Source organism: Ascaphus truei, chromosome 1 (assembly GCF_040206685.1).
Source record: "Ascaphus truei isolate aAscTru1 chromosome 1, aAscTru1.hap1, whole genome shotgun sequence".
In the NCBI taxonomy this organism is placed as follows: Eukaryota; Metazoa; Chordata; class Amphibia; order Anura; family Ascaphidae; genus Ascaphus; species Ascaphus truei.
Window position 1 is genome coordinate 459,813,308 of NC_134483.1, and position 23,199 is coordinate 459,836,506.

The 23,199-nt window shown below is 38.0% G+C and overlaps 1 protein-coding gene and 1 long non-coding RNA gene across 7 annotated transcripts in view; one reads left to right on the forward strand and one right to left on the reverse strand.

Annotated features, from left to right (window-relative positions):
• The window catches only part of TUSC3 (tumor suppressor candidate 3), a 369,252-nt gene that overhangs the window by 66,981 nt on the left and 279,072 nt on the right, over window positions 1-23,199 (reverse strand). For all 5 annotated transcript variants that reach the window (XM_075565925.1, XM_075565910.1, XM_075565918.1 and 2 more), the window contains one exon: window positions 22,139-22,228. In XM_075565925.1, the coding sequence (XP_075422040.1) occupies window positions 22,139-22,228 (90 nt within the window). The remainder of the gene's footprint in view (window positions 1-22,138; window positions 22,229-23,199) is intronic.
• LOC142463329 (uncharacterized) overlaps window positions 20,312-23,199 on the forward strand; it is a 36,012-nt gene continuing 33,124 nt past the window's right edge. For both annotated transcript variants that reach the window (XR_012787416.1, XR_012787415.1), the window contains exon 1: window positions 20,312-20,648. This is a non-coding gene — a long non-coding RNA (uncharacterized LOC142463329). The remainder of the gene's footprint in view (window positions 20,649-23,199) is intronic.

Here is a 23,199-nt window from a genome sequence, read left to right on the forward strand (position 1 = left end):
GAAAAATGTATTAACTCATCATGTTTCAAAACATTATAGCATCTGCCACAATTCAGATCTTAAAACATTAATCTTTAAGGGATAGAGCTCATTCCTGCCCACTGGAGAGGGGGAAATAGGATTAGAAAATTGGCCCAAAGCGAGACATACTGGATACACAAATTAAACACATTAGTCCCTTATGGACTAAATGTGAGTATTAACATTGGGGCATTCATTTAAATATCCAATACCGAATGTCATTATCTCAGCCCCTTGGTGATCCTATTTGCCCCTCTAGGTGTTCTTTTAGCATGTTCTGCCCTATTAAAGAATTATAGTACTGGTGCAATGTACTGATGATTTATTTCTGTTTTCTCATTTGTCTCTCTAGGAGAATTTGTTGCGCTGATCTTTATTATATTTTTTATTACTGTATATATTTTATATTCTACATTTTCATTATGTTTTATTAAACTCTGTTATATCATATATAGTTGTAGTAATATGTGTATAAGGTTCTTAGCAGACACAATTGGATGTAAGCTGCAGATATATTCTATGAAATTCGTGTCTATTTGAATCACCACTGTTGTGAGCTTAATTAAATGTTTAGGAAAAGATGACTGTGTATTTAATACTCAATATGTAATTATTAGGCTACCAAAGCTCAATATATATGGTATGCATTATTAATAACATTAGGGGAGTCATTTTAGGATTGTGAAAACTTTTATATTTATTGCTGCTTCTGAATATATGATCGCTTTCGGACATCTTGCTGTGACAATTTGCTGGTGCAGTATCATGGGTAGTTTGTGCACACACCCAGACGGCTGTTGGCATCCTAAAGCTGAGGTAAGGAAGTGAAAGAGAGTTCGAAATGGAGCCTGAAGGAAGACAATGCAGTGGTCACAGAAGCTGTACAGACTGTGCAGAGTAAGATGAGTTTACAGTGGGGGTGAGGGTGGCGCGGCCTCGTGACGTCAGCCGTCGTCATCATGCATCGCCGCCATACAGTGATTGTTACACTCTGGTGCAGGAGACCAGAGATCATGACTGTAGGGCGTGGCCATGACCGGTTCAGAGTCATTGGCTGAACCGCTCACGTGCCCGTGACGTCACCCCTCGATCGCTGGAAAATCTCAATCTTCTGGCTTCAAGCGATCACGACAGCTGATGTCACGTGGTCACACCCACTATGGGCACCCGTGACAAACAACATGAACTTGCTACAATGCTGCGCAACGTCACAGTTGCCGTAGCAAGTACTATAAACTCGGCCTTAGATAGGAAGCATGGAGAATGCAGGGAATATCACCCATTCTCCCTCCTTTCCCCCGGTCACCTACTGTCCCCCGTTGCCTTCTGTCCCCATATCTAACCCCCATTTCTCTCTCCCACATATAACTCCCTCTGACTTGTACGCTGTGTCAGTGTATACACAGTATTACACCAAATATAACCAGACTGTATTGCTGCAATTTCAGTGTGACCTGTGAGGAGCCAGTTCCCTACACCAACCCAAAATTCCCAACTGTACCCCAGCCACAGTCATGGCTATGTTCCTGGATATACAGTCTTTATTATATGATGAGATGATGAAATGGGGCTAGCACTTAGATGCACAGTAACGCACTTTCAGTTTGCCAGCCCACATAGGAGGGCCTTAGGTGCAAGACACAGTGACTTACACAATGATGGCAGCTGGTTTATTAACTGCAGAACAGCAGACAGAAAGAATGAAAGAGAGATGTCTCATGCTCGAAGTTACAATTGTTGTTTTACATCTACTTATTATCGCCTTTTAAACATGTTTTTGGACAGGGATTTTTTATCAGGAAATGTGATCTCTTGCCCGGATGCTGGTCCTCTCGTTGCTGCCGGGCCCCAGCTCTTTCCAGCTGTGGGACTCCCTCACTGACACTATCCCACGCCGAGCCTCTTGGGGTAGTTTGTATGTATTTGGGGGTTGTGGTGGGGGAAATGATTGCGCACCCCTGTCATGAGGCATCCAAAGGTTGAAAGGATACTTTGCTCAGAACAATTGCTAGAGAGTACTTACCCCATAGAAGCAAGTCCTTACAAAGGCACTAGTTAAGGTAGGGCTTACATTTACACAGTATTTGTCTGACTTTAATACAAAATGAGGTCTATGTATCAAGACAAAGGTTGGAAAGAATTGCACAATATGTGTCAAATCATAGAATCCTAGTGCAGCTTTTTTTGCCCACAAAATTGTATCACATTTGTCGTATATAGAAACTCATGTGGAAATAATACAAAAACCAGAACACATGTATGCATTTTGTACAAAAAAAATGCATGCATACTACACGAAACACACATTTGACACATATGGTTTTACATATATTATACAGAAAAGCACATATAGTGCCCCTTTTTGTGCACAATATGTTAGTAGACATAAAAAGGGTGTAAAAAAGTTGTGCAATATAAAAATTATGAAAAATATTCTTATGTGCACTTTAATTACTACGAGAGATGCTTGTCTGCTCATTCTTTTACTAATTTGGATATCACAAATTAATTTTTGCATTCCCTAAGGGTGTTGTCATAGAATTAAATTAAGATTGATAGGTAGGGGAAAAAAAATAAATATATTTTTTAATAACCTGTTTTAATAACTTAAAAATATCAAGTTCAACACAATTAAATTGTGTTTTATTTTATAAATGTGAAAAATTGTTATACAAATAATAATAAATTAAGCTCATATGACGGTCAATCACCTTTTTATATAGTCTGAAATGACTAAGGACCATTTAACAATTATTGGTTTCATTTTTAATCTTTTGTGAATCAATTAAACCGTAATTAATAAAACATCTGTAGAACATGATAAATGGCAATCATAAGTCAAATTTAATCAAGTGCATAAAAATAGGCTGATCAAAAATGTAATAGAAAATTCAATCCACAAATTGAATAAGATCTACTGTATTTTATGTAGTTTTCCAAAAAAAAATTGTTAACAATTAACTGAGAAGGTATAAAGTTTAGCCAGAAGGAGCAACAAGAAAATCCCAAAAGAAAAATAAATATGAAATGCAAAGAATGACTGGTAATATAAAGATTAAACACATTTCACAAAACACAGCCCAAGCTCCAGATTGGTGTGTTTACACTAATGTCAAATCTAAAACTATATACAAATGTATTAATGCTTTGCTTTATTGAACCTGCCAGCAGCTGCATTTGCACGGTAGCCCTGCCCCTTTTCCGTGCATGGCTAATTCCATTACAATGTCCAGATTAGCTTCCATCATTAGGACTCTATTAAATGTACTCCAAAGAGTTGTCGTTGTCAGTTTATAAAATACAAACAACAAACAAAGCCATCGACTGCTAATTCATTCATTCAGTGTAGGATGAAACAGCCCCATAAAAACAAAACAAAAAAAACCAATGGTTTTTTGGTCAAATTTAAAAGTAACATTAAACTATTTGCAAAAACAAGTACAGTATTCAGTCCATATTCAATAGACGCCGAAGAGTGGTTTTCAGTTACATTTTTGGGAAAATTAACTTTTTTTGGCTGGGCCAAAATGACTCAAAAATCTGCGAAAGAATCAAAACAAATTGCCCGTGACCTTAAAAGCAGCTAAATCAGCGGCACATAAATTGATAAAAAGCTGTGAATATTGTACATCTGATTAGTTAAAATCAAGCAAACAATGGAAGTGCTTGATTTTAACTTTGTGTTTAAGACAACCAATAATATTGCATGAATTAACACAAGGTTCTTATTGTACCACCTGTGTCACCATCAGAGGGGGAACACCAGGACAACTATCCCGAGCCCGGTGGCTGACGGGCCCCACTGACCAAACCTGAAGCTTCGACCTGACCGGAAGTACAGTAGGTCCTGACTTTCAGGATTATCAGAGCGGCCAGGGCCCTTCCTATAATGGGCCCATGGGAGGAAATGGTGGGCCCTCTCACTCCTGCTTGACAGACAACCTGGTTCCACCCCATCCCCTGCTCAATAACTTTGTTGAGCATCCAACTGTCTACTCATTAATGTGGGGCCCTAGGTTACATTTGTATTTCTGGCTCCATAATAACAAGCTGGTGACAGGTCTGCTTACCACGTGTTATGTGGAATGACCAGTTAGAGTACAGCAAGATGGTGATACAAAAACAGTAAGAAGAAAGAAGGTAATTGTATTTTTTGATAGAAATAGCCTGATGGTATTACTCTTCAACCAATTCAGGATCCATGGCTTCAAAGTTGTTTCATGATGGGTCTTTATTTTACCAGGATAGCATGGGATTGGATCTTGGCCTCTGGGCCATAGATTGTTTGTTCATTTACTGGTTTTGTTTTTAGCCATGTTTTATGGATTGAAGTCATTTATTACATTAGGGCTTCATTTTTTGACAGTTGGGTGATTGTATTTTTCTTTAGTGATATTTTGGGGGTCTTTTCTCTTCTTATAGTTTGGCCATTGGGCCAAGAATTATGTTTTGGGATTATTACCATGGGGTAATGTTTGAGATAATTCTATTTCTATTTCATTGCATGTTTTAGTATTGCTTTATGCTATATGTATTTGAAATTGTGTGTTTAATTTATATTTGTAGCATGACCTACAGGCATATTAGGCAGCTTTGTGGAAAGATGGTGGGTGGGGTTTGACTGCTTGTTTTCCATAGGGGTTAGTAAGGCAATTCTTTAATAGTTTCATTGGTATGTAAAGGGTGATTTTTTGTATGGTTAGGTATATATTAAGCACTTATTGGACCTTAGTGACTAACTACTGTAGTTGCTTATAAACAGCTGGTCACTTAGGCTATGAAAGGGTTAATATATTGCCAAATGTGTAAATGTTAAGGAAAATTTTTTTATTAATCTATTCCAGGTTGTTTAAGTTAATCTTGCCTACATGTATATAGTGGACTAATGCCAGCCTAGGGTAGGTGAAATACATTTGTTATAGTATACCGTGGTAACTTTATATCTCCAAATAATATATTAGAGTTACTGAAAAGCAAAAAAAGGAGTACATTTGCATTAATAAATCTTATGCTTATTTCCGATAAATTTACCTGTGAACACCTCTTTATCCCCTGCTCGAAGCTTAGTTAATCTAACCCTAAAAGGTAAAAAGGGAGAAGGAGAGATTCAGGGAGAGAGAGTGAGATAGAGATCGAAAAAGGAAGGTTGCTGAAATACCACTCCCAACAGATGCTTATATACCTCCCTGTATTGGAGATCCTAGTGATTTACAGATTTAGAATAGTGGAGATGTCACAATCAACATTCTCTAATTGTTTTTCCCAAGTATTAGCAGCCCTGAAAAGATGCAGTAAGAACAAAATTATTTTTTTTAGTGGGAGAACAGCATGGCAGGACCTTAAAATGGCTTTTATACTGTAGCTGGTTTACCCAAAGTATTGCACCCATGTCGCATTAACACCACCAAGTGAACAGGAAGAGGTGTTTTATAATAGGAACACTTTCACAGGTGGTATGTGATCAAATCATGACAATTCTCCATGTGGCAGCTGCTTCTCCAGGGTCCAGCCATGACTCCCATATCTAATGTCACTAATAAATCTCAAGACAATTTGAGGGTGGAACACTTCAGGGCAGTTGGGTGGTGGGCACAGCAGGTTAAACTATGTTTATAAGGAATTGTCAAGAAATTGCTACTGTCATGTATTCCTAAAGTATGTGTTTTTAATCAAATGTGCTTTTATACTTCAGGTGACACAGGATATGGGAGCTGGCCCTGGATTTTCACACGTTGCTAATCTTGTCGAGTCACTCACTCAGTCATTGAGTGGACACTTGGAGTGGTAAAAAGTTGTCAGATGTATAGATACTGTAAGTCTAGTGGTGTGCTACAATACTCACATGTGAAAGTCTGTGACATAAAGAAGTCTGTAATGAGATTCAAAGTGACTTATATCACTTAACTAGTCCTTATGATGTCCAGTACTTGGTACAGTACCTGGTACATCATGGGCACTTGCGTATGTTCTAGGGGCTTGAGCAGCCAGCTTTATCCAAATAGAAGTGGAGCTGTCTGTTAGCCTGCTAGCATAATCTCTTTATGCTTTATGAACTTTATTTTCAATTTGGAATCTGAGTTGATTGAATTTCTTTAGTTTATGTATGTATGTATGTATTATATATATATATATATATATATATATATATATATATATATATATATATATATATATATATATATATATATATATATATATATATATATATAGCCAATAAAGAATATCACTTGTGAGCACATGTCTTAGACAGGTCTGCAAAACTGCCTTTGAACCATTATCACCTAGCATACAGTGTTTCCACTGCAGCAAGGGATTCTGGGAAATGACATGCAAAGGAGCACACAATGTGTCACCTTTTGCCTGGAATATCCATATATAATTTGTAATACAGTGTAATCACTTTAAACCCATGAGTGCTACTTATATACTTTTGCAGAGGATTAAATATTTCAATTTCATAATATTGCTTTATCCATTTAGCACCTATAATCTATTTGTGATTGTAGACTTGAATGGGCCGTAAAGTGCTTTATGGCCTAGCACAGAGTGGAGGACTTATGTTTTTTGCTGCCCGTAGGCTTGAGTGGACCATCCTCCCTAGTGTAGTGACATCATGACGTCATAGCAGCATGTGATGCTGTGTTGTCATAGCAACACATCCTCATGTGGCGTTGCAGCGTCATTTGACGTCGGATCGGCATGATGATGAGATGCTGCAGAGGGAGCCTGATCCGAAAAATGTAAAACTCACACAGATTTCCTTCTAAAAAAATAGTTGCCCTCCTCACAAAAATGCCACTCTAGGCTATAGACTACTCAGCATAATGGGAAATCCACCCCTGCTTGCACCATTTATTAAACTATTTAAAACATTTGGCTATTAACAGGTACATGCAAGTTCTTAGAAGGGAGTTTGCATTATTGTCAACTTTGCTAAAGATCATATGTTGAATCTCTGAAAAGCCAAATGTAAATTTGGTTGAAAAAATATATTAGTTGATAAGACATCCAATGAGAACAAGTTCCATTTTATATATTTGGTAAGCCTTAGATTGTTTTCTTGTTTTTTACATCTGTGTTAAACTCATGGAAACTCTGTAAATCTGTATTGATGGCCTGAGGAAGAGAGACAACTCTCAAATGCTTGTCTTATACTGTAATAGCAATTGTTAGTCCAAATAAAAAAGGTATCATCTAATACTGAACTACACGTATATATTTGTTATAAATTGTACTGCAAAGATAACTGGGTGAGATTACAAAAACAGTGTACTGCAAAAAATTGTTTATTACAAAAAAAGGTCCCATATTATTTGTTTTATTTACAACTTATTTTTCACACGTAATATGTAAGCAATTTATCTCCTAATCACTTTTTGTCAGGCTAGATGGGTGATACTTAGACCTTATTCATTTATATGCCATTCAAGCATTGTTCAGCCGATTACAGTGTGATCAGTCGTGTTGGACCTTGGCCCTTAGTCCTGTTACTATGTATATTTGTGAAATATTGTTCAGTATTCTCCATGCCATGCCATTTTATACACATTTGAAAGACTAAAATACACTTATCTTTCAGTCCTTCCTCAGAGAATAGGAGATCTTTATACTGTATGTCATTGTAGCCCTTTTTGAGTTGGCGTGAAAAGAAACCTATATAGTATTAATTACACTTTCTTTATATGTGCAGCATAATTCAGGTGTCATTATTATATTCATACAAAACACAGAATGTGGCCAAAAAAATTGATTACAATTGCCATTGTGTATTTTAAAATGCAAATAAAAGGAATAGCAGAGTTTTAATAATTAACCAAATCTCAGAAAGGATATGCAGTCCTTAAATATTTCAATGATACTCCTCCCACCGGAGAAAGAAACGATGCACCGCAGTGTAGAAAAATGGCAAAGGCTGAAGTAGTGACTAGAAAAAATTATTGCAGCATAGTGGTGTTGTTCTGGCGGATCCTCTGATGCGTTTCACGCCGAAGCGCTTTGTCAAAGAGCCAATTGCTAGGAGAGACTGTTTACATTCGTGAGTTTATACTGAAGAATAGCCGTGACCCTATTTTCATATATTTACTACATGAGCAGGATTCAGCAACTTCATTGACTTTTCTGAGCGCCTGATTGGTGAACCTCTTGGTTTCCCTATACACACTTAAATATTTCAATGAAGTCCTTGCAACTCTCATTAGAAATGTCATTATTTGGCAACCTGTCTTCTGAACTAATTCATTTCAAAAGAAAAAGTTTAATTTATGTAGTCTAACTTGTATTACTGGGTAACTTAACTTTCTTATACATTAATTTATCTTAACATTCATGATAATCGCAGAAAAATAAAAATACAACTTGTGATCACATTCACATGTCTCAAACAGGTCTGCAACCCTTCACATGCTCTTGTGCTTTTCTTTCTTCTAGGTCTGCAACACAGCCTTTCCCCATTCACTCTCAGTAAATGATGCTTCCACTGAAGCCCGGGATTCTGGGACAGGAAATGCAAATGAGTATGTCACTTTTTGCTTCTTTTCCATTTTAACATGCATCCCTATAAGCTTATGCCTGCCGTATTACACAGCTTTTTCAGCACAGCTTTGGTTAAAGAAGTGTATTACTACTGTGAAGCGCTGTGTACATTAATGGCGCTATATAAATAAAGACATACATACATACAAGTGCACAGCCAGTAAACCTACTCACAGACAGCTGTTTCAACATTGTGGGCCTCATCAGTGTGAAATTGGTCAGTGGCTATGCAATGTGAAGTTGGTAGTGGCAAAAAAACAGACACAAAATAAGTTATGGTGAGTAAAAAAGATGATAATGATAGTAATTAGTTATAACCTATATCATCCATCCCACCCATGAGTAAAAATCAGTTACTAAAATTAAGTGGTCTCATTTTGATCCTTGCTGTTAACAGCTATTTCCAATTGAGCCCTGACACTTTGGAAAAATAAAGATGATCTCCAGTAATGTCACAGGCAGCTGCCATTGAATTACATTTCCCTTATACCTGTCGCCATCAATTATATTGCTTGCAGCCATTCCCAATTCTGAATACTTGCATTATTAGCAACCATTGCTAAGGCAAGGTATTCCCTGTGGTAGATCCCACTAGTTCTGATGAGGAGAATTTATTTTGGCTTGTTTGCTTGAGGGAAGAGAGAAGTTTACACTTTTTTTCACCTAAATAAATGCTTCATTTAAATACACAATCTAAATATTAACACATCTCAACAAAGAATTTCAAAGAACTGCAAATTGGAACAAAGGTCAGCATTTACCAAATGGTGAGGCGGTGTATCGCGCTTGCTCTGGCGGTAACTGATTTAGAACGGGTGTGATACCCTACATTGTTTATTGATAAATCCCTGCCAAAGCAAATTTAAAACTATGAGATGCAAGAGGAAAATTACACTTTTTGCATCATTTTCAGTGTTCTCTATGTAATTGAAAAGGGAGATGCAAGACAGATGGTAGCATACTCTGCCACAGTAACAGTACCAAAGTAAAAAAAATGATGTGGTGCATTGACTGCAAACATGCAGGGGTCTGTGTACTAAGATCATACTTTACATTTTTTTGTGCATCAAAATGTTAGTGCTAAAAAGTAGTAAAAACCTTCAAAAATGTGCGTTGTCAGTATGAAAGATTCATACGAAGCATAATTAATTGAAATTAATTTAAATGCATTGTCTCATGTTAAATACATATTGAAAGTAAGAAAGAAAGCCCTCTCGTGGTCTTGTGAAAAATGTGGTCAACTTTCAGTCCTTACCTTGGACCTTTTTCAAGACAATGTTTTACAAGTACAGTACAGTAAGATGCTAAGTGATATATCCTCCCATTCCCAGAATACGTTGTGCATTACCCGTAGCCCTGTGGGTCCTGAAAAAAAACCTGTTGTTATTTGCTCCAAAAGGCGTTGCTAAGCCGTACTGTATATTTAAAAATAAGTCCCGCATATAGTAGTGATACAACTGCAACAAATGGAATGTTAACAGCAACCTTTCTATGTTAACAAAACCCCATTCCCACTATAACAATATGGGTCCTGGTTTTCCATTAATAACCAGAAACATGGATTACAATTGATGGACTGTATCTGGTGTTCACCTGTGGTAGTATACCGTCAGTATTGTGAGTGCACCTCTTCCGGACAGTGCTGTTCTAAGCCAAACGGGTTATGTTCACTACCTGTACATTATGACTTTTTCCAATTTGTCTGTGAACGCTAAAATATGCAGGAGATGTAAAAAGGAGATCTTAAATATGTGTAAATATGAAATAAATTCTAGATACAGGTATAATTAATGTAAATTGGACTTAAAAAGCAAACTATTTTATTGACACAAAATCTACACATTACAACAAAGGCAACAAATTACTAAGTATATAATCCAGGCGACAAGAACTACATTGGGGCCTATGGATCATCAAGTTTTATGATGAATGAGGTTGCTTGATTTAATAATCACATTGCTTTATTTAATCAGCTATTAAAATCAACCAATTGGATTGCAAACTTTACCTCATGGTTCTAACCACGTGTTATATGAACGCAACAGGCCTTACATAAGGTCCACGCTATCACATAACATGGCAGTCAGCTGAATGAGGACCGTGAGGATGGAACAATAGATAAGAAGAAAGTGTTATACAGAAATACTACAAAAGCTATTATTCGAGCAGGGATTACTTTATACCTTGAACATGGGCCATATCCTCACCTGATCATACAGATTATATTTGCTATCATTTTATTTAAAAATACCTTGAGAGGTTTTTTTTTGTGGGGATTTTTTTAATAACTGGTGCATCGGGACATCGGCACGCAGGACTATCCCTAATGATTCATTCCAGAGGGTCATTGATAATGAAGATTAGAGTAAACCTGTTAATGGATAGGGAACAATTTTTTTATATTCCAGCATTGGCCAATGAGCCTACCTAGGTTCTCCTTAAGAGGGTCTAGGTTGCCTCACAGGTACTCAATTGTTAATGAACACTTTATATAAAGTGTACTGTATACTGTAATTTTGTTGTTATAATCTATGTTCAATGTTTATAAGCCATTCCTACACAGGGGGGTTGCTAGTTGTGTAGTTGGTAGGTGCCCCTGGGGAGTGTGGTTATGCCCCACGGAGAGAGGTAGGAAGTTGACCCATTTTATGCCATAGCAGTTAGAAAAGCATTGCATGGCAATGCCTTACTCGACTAAGTAATGCAATGTGTAGTTAGATAGATAGTAGGAGTATTAACCCTTTAGGTAACAGTGGACACATAGGGATGCATGATGCATGCCTTTATTAATGTTATGGTTACTAAGGGGTTAATAATAATGATTTTATACGTTGATATTTTTTTTCAACTTGTTCACTGTTTACTATTTTATATATAGAGTGACAATTTAAGCCACTTCTGTACCATGAACTAGCCAGAGAGAAAAAAACATGTTTTTTAGCCGATAAACTGCATTCTGAGTATATCAAGTACAGGGTGAAAAGATTATATAGGAGAGTCCCTTTTTTAAATGAAGACTTACCATTCGCCCCTCAAAAATATCTTCTTTTTTTTTTCCCAGAGGACGACTTCAGGTATATCACCCTATATTGAATTAGAAGTGGACTTTGGCAACTTTCACATTTTAAAAAAACATGCAATGCTGTCTTTTCGGTCTATATTGAACAAGGCCCTAAGTCTAAAAATGAGGGCAAAGAGCCTCAGTCTGCCACAATGCTATAGAAATGTAATCATAACTCTAGAAGAATTAACACATGGGGAAATAACAGCTTTCCTGCTTACCAGCTGTATATCAAAATGTAAGATATCTAGGTTACTCAAGTCTCTTCTTCAGGTACAATTGAAAGTTTATTGAAAATGCTTTCAGTATTTAATTGGCTAAGAAGAAAAAAAGGAATGCATTTGTGAAGTGAAAATCAGAATACTGAATACTCTCCCTCTGTTTCCATCTGTATTACCTCTACCTTTATTCCTCAAAATTCATCATCTGGCATGACTGGGCAACAGCAATCTTACATTTTAATAGACAATTGTTTTTTTTTTAATAGTATTTTTAGACCAATTGTTAAGGCATTCCAGTGGATAGAAACACAGTGTATCCTGAGGGGAATTGCATGCTTCGGTTATATCACTTGAGATGGTTGCTAAATGCGTGTCTCATTATATAGCACAGAGGACATGTATTAGTGCTCTGTGTGCCTTAAGGTTTAAATTAAGTTAGAGGCAGCCCACTAAGCGATTTCTATATTTATTTCTATCACAAAAAAGAAGAAGCAATACTTAAGTCATCACAGCTCCAGTGAGCACAAACTTCACTAAATGTCTCACACAGTAGAAAGGTATACAGCCATTTATATCTGCATGTATGGTTAATGAAAATTATAGTTAGTTAAATGTGTGGTTGAAACCTATTTCCGCTTCACATTGCAAAGCCAATATAACCATCCTCATACGGATGAGGCCCAAAAGATTGAAAGAGTTGTCTGTGAGTAGGTTTTACTGGCTATGCACTTCTTTAACCATGGCTGTGCAGAAAATTGCTCTGATTTCAGTGTATCCCACTATCTAATAATAGAGTAGAAATTGTGGATACTACAGATTGGTTCACAGCAAGTAGCCAGGATATGCATTACCATCAGTCTCGATGTAGAGATAGTTACTGCTAAGCGGTATGACCTGCAGTCTGTCTGTAAAAGGAGAAAGGGGTGGAAAGTCAGAGCCCTGGCTTTCTTGTGAGACCTGATTGACTGCTGGCTAGTCAAAAGAGCCCAATGTGGCAGTGTTCCTGGTAATGGTTTGAGATGTAAACATTCCAGTCCATTTGATTCCTGGAGGGAAGGGACTTGATCTGTAGCTGAGCATGAGTCAACTCACTGCCCTGTGGTTACCCCATTTGGGGTCCCGTATAGACTGGGTAGATGGTTAAGGGTTCAATTAGAGAGCTATTGCCCAAAAATTGTATGTCTCCTAAAATGCAACCACACGTATGAAAAATAGGGAAATGTGATAAAGAAATATCCTAGCCCTTATTATTCCTATATAAGTACCGGTGGTTGATTGATTAATCAGCTACTAATTGTCAGAAGAGTTAGTTTTCCTGCTAGCTGATTGATGTTAATGAGCATAACGTTGAGGCTATTGCCTGTTACAAAATAAGCCCCCTATTAACTGGTCCACTACTAGATTGTGATAGGCAAAGTTCGAGTTTAGCAGGGAAAAATACAATTGGTCTCGTATATTGCTGGTAGTTAGTCGTGGATCATTGCACTGCCTGTTCTGGTAGAATGCATCGAGCGATACGCAGACAATCATGCAGGCTAAAGACAGACTCAAGATAAATTAGTGCTGTCCCGGTAAAGAATGGTCACTGTATTGGACTTATCGTATGGTGGTTAATGGACAGAAAGGCAAGTGTTCCCTTCTTCCATTAATCACTGTTCCTGTTCAGATCAATACCAGGTTAAAAATTGTAATAGCATTCTGCTATATCAAGCTGGCAGTAGGAATAGCGTATATAGCGTGTATAAGGACATGTATACATATGACGTATAGTGCCTGGATCCCTGTTTCAATTTAGAGTATTAGCCACTTTGTTACGTAGAGAGAACTTCAAGCAGGATCCAGATCAGTACCGGGATATAAATTGTAATAGCAGCCTAGTGTATCAAGCTGGCAGTAGGAATAGCATATATATAGCGTATATATGAACATGGAAAAATAGGACTTATGGTGTCTGGATACTTGTCTCAGTCCGGATCAGTACCATGTTACAAAGTAGAGTATTAGCCGCTTAGTTACATTGGAAGAACTTCTTCTTCTGTCTTTATTCTGCATGAGCAAATGATCGAAGACTCCCAGGTATTTTGTGGACCCTTTTGAGGACCTACAGCCAAGATTTGGTTCTCCTTTCACTGGACATTGACATCATCGCCTGTGGAAGGCCGTCACAGGTGGAACAACAGTGAGGGAAGGAGTGCTGCTGAATTCCTCCTTTGTCTGACCCAGGGTGATCCCAATGCCTGCATTTACCACTTATTTGTAAGTGTATTACTTTTTACTGATTCCTACTGTATATAAAGCTCCCTACACTATCTGTGTGTCCTCTCTGTCTTTCACATATGGGAAGAATCTCTCCTTGAAACTATTCATCTGGCTCTGAGGGACGTTGTCTCGAGAGTGTCTGAAGAATTACACACGCGTTGGTTACTCACCACAACCGAATTGCCTTTAACACTCACAGAAAATATGAGTGAGACATTTATTATTTTTCTCTATTTCACTTAATGTTGAAAACATTATTGCACTATACTGTATGTGTTTTTTATTCTCTTTTTTGATAATGTCTGGATTTGTTTGCGCTCCTGATTTTCTGTATCTGTATACCCTACCTAGACTTGGATTGAGTCCATTCTGGAGCAGCAATACCTCCTGTTGTATACATGTATTATTTATCCTTGTATACCTTTCCTTTCTAAAAAGATGTCCAACCTTTTTTTGAACAAATCTATTGTATCTGCCATGACAGTCTCCATGGGTAATGAATTCCACATTTTAACTGCCCTTACTGTAAATAACTCTTTCCTTTGTTGCTGGTGTACCCACAAATCTGATTTTACCATCTTCTAACACTCTGAACCTTACCTCCCTTGTTGTCATTCCTACATAAATTAAGTTACAGGGACAAGTGAGATAAGGGGTGAAGTGACTCCTGACGAGTTTATCACGGAGATTACGTTTAATTCGCAAAAATTCGAAAAAAGCAAGATAGTAAAATTAGATTTGTGGGTACATTTTGTGGTGACTAAGGTGACTATGACAACTAGGAGATCACCGAATCTCCGTGATAAACTCGTCAGGAGTCACTACACCCCACATAACAATCCACATTTTATGACATCTTTTGCTAAAAGTGGATTTTTTAAGTGCAATAATTGTTCAGCCTGCCAGTACATGACCCAAAAAGATACATTTCTGGGCAGTTCAGGGACTTGCAGTTATAACATCTATTCATTCATGAACTGCAAAAGTAAGGGAGTGATATATTATCTCACTTGTCCCTGTAACTTAATTTATGAAGGAATGACTACAAGGGAGGTAAGGTTCAGAGTGTTAGAACATGGCAGGAACATACGTAATGCACAGAAAGATAATGAAGCATTTAAAAAGATCACCTCCGTGGCTCGTCATTTTCTACTAAAACATGACTCTAACCCTAATCTTTTGTCAGCCTTTGCAATAGATAAGGTATCTTTGGGTATTAGAGGAGGGGACTTAGAAAAGGCCTTATTGCAGCGAGAGACTAGGTGGATCGTTCAGCTCGGAACCATGATACCTAAGGGGCTGAACAACTACCTGGGTTTCGCTATGTTCTTGTGATATCCATAGTGGGTTTTTTAGTTTGGTTTTTGCTGGGGATTGATCATATCAAACCAAGGGTATACGTACATGCATGCATGTATGTGTGGGCACATATGCTTATATGCATGTATGTGATTTTGAGTTTTTATACTCATGCAATCTTGTGGTTCCTAGGTGTTAATTAAATTATAGCCTGTTATGAATAAGGGAAATAGCTATATTATCATTTGTTTCTTGAGTATTTCATGTGTCTGAAAGGTTTTTAATTTTCTTTATATTTTTATATGTATCATATATTAATCTTCTTCTCTTCTATTTATCTGAGGAAATGATTTATGTACACGCTGTCCACTATGTCCTCATTGAGGGATCCTGCCTAAGATCCGATTATACTGTCCTTCCAGAATGACATAACTAGGATTCGATCTACATTGCTGACCATCGCGGCATGGGTTAATGCTTACTACCGCAGGTCGAGATCGAGTGGCTTTTAACAGATGACCTGTGGCGCTGAACAGCCTCCCCATACTGCTATGAAATGAAGAGAAATTTTCCTGATTGGATACCCTGTTATGACGCTATGCGGAAGTGTATGTGCACCACGCAGACACAGAGATGCGTCTATGGATACCGTCGGGGCTTCTGATCTGTTTCAAGAGCAGACAGCTGGGCAGAGATATACGTCTTCCTTTTTTCTGATTCTCCAGCTAAGAGCTATTGATATTATGCTGGGGATAGCTGTTTCTAATCCTGAACTTTCATTATTTAAAAGAGTCTACTCCAGCAGTCTCCACACTCCGTGAAGAAGCCGCAAGGTGAAACACGTGTAGAGTGGGAGCAGCTGCAGTGACCCTGAGACTTCATTTTGTGACACATATTCTTCTGCTGACTTTGGGACTCACACCAACATGGATTCTGATATCTGGCGGATATTTCTGTCTGGCGATCTGAGTTATACTACTGCACTCTTCATCTCAAGGGGGGATGAGTATACCATTTTTTCTTTATCCCCTATGCTACATCTGATGGACTTTATATGCTATCCGTTTATCTTAGACTTTATGTTATCATGGAAACATTTGGACATTTGTTCATTTTCATGATAGGATTTTTTGGTGACACTTAGATCTCTTTGTGTTATCTACTCAATGGATAAATCCATCTTTTCACATTATTCCAAGATTTCTGCACACTTCCCACCACGGTGGGGCAGTTCTACCTTTACGGTTTCCATCTTGCAGTGTGTGTGGTTTATATGTTTATGATATCAGTTATTAAGGTTGACAAACATACACATTACTGCATAATTTATACTCACCTGGACTGTGTCTCGCGCTGCCGGGTGTGACGTCATCGTCCCGCGTCGCAACGGGTCGCGGTGACGCTGCGTGCACAGCCATTGGCTCGGCCAGTCAGGTGGTATGCTTGACTTTTTCTGACTGTCTTTTTTTCAGTTTTTTCTAAAACAAACTTTATTAACAATACATGAACAACACTAAAATAAAAACAAATTAAAATCACATACGAAATAATATACTAGCAGTGGATCAACACAAGTATAACCAGTATATGTTTGAAACATAAAGGGGCACATTTGAACAAGTGTACATTTATGGATGAATACTAAGAAAAGCCCCATCTAAATAGCGTATTTGGTATATACTTGAGTGAGTGATGCTTGATAGTTCGTGAAGTGAATATGATCAGCAGTCAATCTGTACAGTGGATACAATTGATGGAAACAAATATTATATAAAAGTATACCACTAAAGATATAATCTGTAGAACACTAGTAATAATGTTAATCTGTAGAACACTAGTAATAATGTAATTAATGTAATTAAAATGCGAGCAGTTCATTTTATCTTATGATATATGTTATTCATATATGGTATATGATCAAGTATATGAATGGTATTGTATTGTCCACACAAGAGATCAGGTTCTATTTCATAACAGTCATCTGTGCAGGGGGTATATTATTAACATTATTACTAGTGTTCTACAGATTATGGGGCCTATGCAGAGAGCAGCGCTATTTCGAAATTCGCCATTTTTTGGCGAAAATCGCGCAGAAAGCAGCAGAAAATGGCGAGTTCCGAAAAACGCGCCAATTTTTCTTTTCTATTTGTAAAACTCGCCTCGCGGCTGGCGAGAACCTCAATCTCGCCAGTTTTAAAAATATCCGTATGCAGAGAGGCGCGAACGGCATCTAGCGGCTGTTCGCGCCAATAAAATGGCGCGATTGTCTCGTTTTTGCCTCGCCAGAAAAAACTGGCAAGAAGCTGCCGCTCGCGGCCATTGCAAAGGGAAAAAAAAGGCGCGAATTTGTTTTTACACGTTTCTGAAGCGCGCATCTCGCCAATTTAAACTCGCCACACGCATCCATGTTAAACATAGCAGAATTCGCACTTTTCTGCATATGGAGAATAAAACTCTCCAAAAAAGCTACTTTTTAATAAATTCGCCAATTTTAAAATTCGCTGCTCTCTGCATAGGCCCCTATATCTTTAGTGGTATACTTTTATATAATATTTGTTTCCATCAATTGTATCCACTGTACAGATTGACTGCTGATCATATTCACTTCACGAACTATCAAGCATCACTCACTCAAGTATATACCAAATACGCTATTTAGAGGTGGCTTTTCTTAGTTTTCATCCATAAATGTACACTTGTTCAAATGTGCCCCTTTATGTTTCAAACATATACTGGTTATACTTGTGTTGATCTACTGCTAGTATATTATTTCGTATGTGATTTTAATTTGTTTTTATTTTAGTGTTGTTCATGTATTGTTAATAAAGTTTGTTTTAGAAAAAACTGAAAAAAAGACAGTCAGAAAAAGTCAAGCATACCACCTGACTGGCCGAGCCAATGGCTGTGCACGCAGCGTCACCGCGACCCGTTGCGACGCGGGACGATGACGTCACACCCGGCAGCGCGAGGCACAGTCCAGGTGAGTATAAATTATGCAGTAATGTGTATGTTTGTCACCTTGATAAAGTGCCTAGTGCACGAAACGCGTAGGTGCGTTAGTGTTGCTCCGTTGTCCCCTTGCTGCACCACCCTGCAATAAAACCTGACCTGTTGTTCAATTGAAAGCTTACCTCATCATTTTTCCGGTCTCACTGGGAGTTGGAAACTGCGGCAGTGCTATACATCTACACCCTTCTTTTCACAAGTGAGCTAAGGAGTCACTTCCTGTCTCAACAGACAGGCTTTTGTAAGCAATCTAAATCAGGCAGGTGGTGTTTATTAATTGACTACCAGCAGTTAACACCACACTGCTAGATTAAAGGCACGTTACTTGAACAGGGATTACTCCCCTGTTACAGTGCCCCTTAGGTCCTTCTGTTCACATTGTGACCGGCCGGTCTTGCTGATCTAGGGAACTAGTTTCCCTGGGATCTCACCTGACACTCTCCTTGCATTAGCCTGATATTTGTGTATACTGCACCGACACACTTTATTCGAGCAAATACCCAGTATGTACCTGGCAGATACCTGGAATGCGCCGCTCCTCACCTCTGACAAGCCCCGTTGCGTTTGCCTTCCCAGCCTGGGTTCATGCCTGGCTGACGGGCGGCTGATCTGTTAAATGATAATGATTAGGATTTAATAGGCTGCAATGCTTCGCGTGTCTACCAGATGGCATAAATTCATGAATTGTAATGCAGTATATATATATATACTGTGCAGTATTGCAGCCAGCAGGAATAAAATGCTTCAATCCCTGCCTGGAAAATACCTCAATGCACTCGGGCAGAAAACAGTCACAAACCTCAATACACCCGGGTATACCCGAATTCGTGGGACTAGCCGAGCTCGAATAAAGTGTGTCGCCAGTGTAGGTTTAGACTTTTTGTATGGGCCATATGTTATATGTAGTCACTTTGTCTATTTCAGGGTCCTGCTTTGTGTTTTTATTATGTTTTAGTTTGTTACAATTGAGGACATTAAAGTATTATGTTTAGGGGATTTTTTGAGTTCTCAATTTTGAGACTTCTTGTGTCTTTTTTGTATTCTATCTATCTCTGTCTCAGAGCACCGACCTGTATTTTTCTCTATTTTAGAGTTTATATTATGGTCTTATAAATACCCTAGTTATTATTAGGTGTTTATGCGGATTCTATCTGTTTGTGTCTGTATATATATACACATACATACATACACTTTGAAAAGTGTTTCATTCAGTCAAAATCATAAAAATCTAAATATTATTTTAGTGACAAAACACAAAGAAGTTTCACTTACAATGTGCATGCTCGGCACACAGCACACACCCCTTTTTTGTTACTGCTTTAACACACCTGAGATACCTCTGATATATGATAATTTGGGTATTCAATGTTGTTCAAATAATTTGAATTAACATATTTTCCAGGTATCTCAGGTGTACTCCTTTGCGTTCGGGTGGTATATACAGCATATAGCACTTGGGACTCTGGGACAATCTCTCTCTATCGCGCTTGAGGCAGTGCTAACTTGAAGAAGCAAGGTCCTCTGTTACCACCCCTTCTTACCCTGGTGCTAGTGGGAGCTGCCGGGGCGGCCGCGTCACCGGGGACTCCCGGAAGTATTGGCTCAGGGCGCCGCCATGTTATGCGCGATTCGCACCTGCGCAGTAGCACAATAGTTGAGGCGACCCCTACAGATAGAGTTGCGCATGCGCAGTGATACAGGAGAGGTGGCCATTTTAGATAGGAGCATCCCTAGCGGCTGCCATTACCAGGGAAGGCTCTGTGTGGGACTACAAGTCCCATGAGCCTCAGGGAGTTGGGATATCAGGTGGTCACAGCAGCCAATGGGGCTGTCAGAACTCTCTGCTCTCTGATTCTGAGACATTCCGCGTGCTGAAGAAAACAGGCAGTTGGTGACAGTTGGTGCTGGGAGTGCAAGGGGAGAGGAGGTGCATAGTGCAGGGGGTCAGTGACCCACTGCATAGGCCAGAATATTCCCCTAGGCCCCAGCGCCGGCCCTGAGTCACCAACAGCTTGTGGTACTGCAGGGAACAGCACTAGATAGGGACTTTACCATTACTGATAGTAGCAGTCAGGGACACAGCATCTTCCTGAGCTACAAGGTGATCTGTAGTTTGGGATCAGACTTCATTGCAGAGTCAAGACTCGTGAGAGACCTCCCTGACAGTGAGGAACTACTCGTGAGAGACGACGCTGGATCTGCAGATCCTTTTTGAAGTATCAGCGACCGGGTGCTGGAGCGCCCAGCAGGTATTATTATAAAGTGCACCACACCGGTACCTACAGGCGCTGATCCCGCCTTGCGGTTGGGTTTCTTGGGGACACTAAAGGTTAAGTGACCAAGGGACTGGTCCAGTACATTAGACATGGTGTGGGGTACACACAATGGTAAGGAAGGGACACTTGCACAGTGGGTGCACTCTGAACTACTGGTATTCAGCTATATCATTCTCATATGTGTATATGTCATTCAAGGTTATAACTGCCATATAAGTGTGTATGTTCGCTAATGTTATTTCATGCATATGTGTTATTAGGCCCAACCTGTGTATATATATATATATATATATATATATATATATATATATATATATATATATATATATATATATATATTAAACGGTTACATATACTTGTGGTTTGTTATTATTGTTCTTGTCCAGGGGAATCTCACATCTAGGGGATCCTGGGCAAGTGGAGGCACTGCCATTTACTATTGTTGCCCCAGGCTCCCAGTTAGCGGAGGCTCAGATCTCGGTGAGCCAGCAGGTATATACAGCATCAGTAGCCTATCTAGTCAGCAGGAAAGAGGGTTACATTAATATAGTGTTAAGCCTATGCTGGTGGATATACAAAAACCATTGTTTTTGCGTATATTTATAATATAATATAATAAGATGCGTTACTGGGCACAAAATGGTCTAATATTACCGTCTGTATAATTCTTTTCACTTCTTGAATCTAAGTAGCACATGATATTGATTCAGATGTGGCACGACAGATAACAACATACTACAAAGATTCCATAGGATTAAATAACAATGTTGTCACTAGTGATAGGCAACATTTTCACTGAATTTCGAAAAACATGAAATGCGCCCTTTTTTTTGTCCACCAAATATTAGCAAAAATATTAGCAAAAATCATCAAGCTTGGCAAAAAAAAAATCACTAAGCATTACACGTCTAAACGATTTTTGAAATTGGCAAAATTCACAGTCATGTGAACTTCTGCAAGGATTTTACAAAAGCAAAAAATGTAAGAAAATAAAGAGGAAGATTTTGCAAAGCAAGTTTGTTTATTTGTTTGATTTGTTTCTATAATCCTTTACATTTTCAGGAAGATGTACATTTTGGCATAAAATGTACAGTACTTTAGTATTTCACGTATTTAAGATGTTATATTATAGTTTTGTGTTCACCTGTATACTAGCACTGCAACATTGTCAAGGATAGTGTTTTGGCAATGTTAACATTTGTGTGCAGCATTCTATCTGCAATACGTAGTGAAACTGTTGCTAGCCTCTCTATAGCATAAAAGCATAGACTGTGGAATACTTTTAAATGGACTTCAGAAGCATCTAAATGCCACTGAGGTAAAGTAATGCTCCATCAGCTCCAAGGCTTATGTATAGAGAAAGTACAATAATATTTAAAGGACCGGAAGATAAATGTACAGACCAACACATTAATTATAGTTTAGAAATGGTTAGTGAATTATTTAATAATAAAATGACTTACCACTTGACCATTCTGTGGATTTTTATGAGCATAAGGAGGTCCACGTATATGATTCCACATTTGCCCAGATGTCATGGCAAATACAACACACTAAAAAATTAAAACATAATAATTAAGTTAATAATAAAAAAACCTTGGGTGATTTGTACCATTAACTGACATGATGGTATTATCTGGGTACTTTCAGTTAGGAGTAGCTAACATACTGTACGTAATATTTAATAATATAATGACATAATATTAATTCAGAATATAATGTTAATTCTGGCTCAATAATAAGCCAAAAACAAAATAGATCACTATCTATACAAAGCCATTGCTACACTTTCTATTTTACCTTTCTTGCAGTACGTTTTAGTTAGGAAAATGACCAGCCTATGTTGTCCAAATGGCCCTTATCTGCCAACATAATTAAGATAAAAACACACTTGGGGTTTTAGTAAATTTGTTAAACAGTAACATATCCCATTTGTTAAATGAAAGTTCTGTAAGAGCAGTATGCATTAAATGCATTAACAATTGAATTGAAGTACATCCTAATACTTCTTACAAACATACAGTATTTATGTAAATCCATAGATAAACAGATACACATATATACAAATCTAATTTTATTTGAAATTATTAGTGTTGCACTTTTGACTTTCAACCTTTATAAAGTTGGTAATGAAAAAAACCCCACAAAGAACAGGAGGGATGCCAAACATTATCCTACTTTATTTAGCACCGATTTTCTTTGACATTACCATGTTGCCATTGTGCTGGTTCAGCATGGAATTGCTGCTTTATGCACTTTATGCAAGTTTACTAACTATTCCAGTGACACAATCACATGACAAGCATTATAGGTGTATTGTATTGTTCCATGCCTCAGAGAAAAGAAGGGATTTAGCCAGCTGTACAGTATGCCTAATTAAATTGAAAACATTAAAAAAAAAAAATGCAATCAATGGCTACTTTTTAAAGTTGGCACAATATAATTGAATAACATTATTTTTGTAATCTACCAAATAAAATAGAGTACCGTTAAATTAAATTATTTTAATTATTTTTAACTAAGA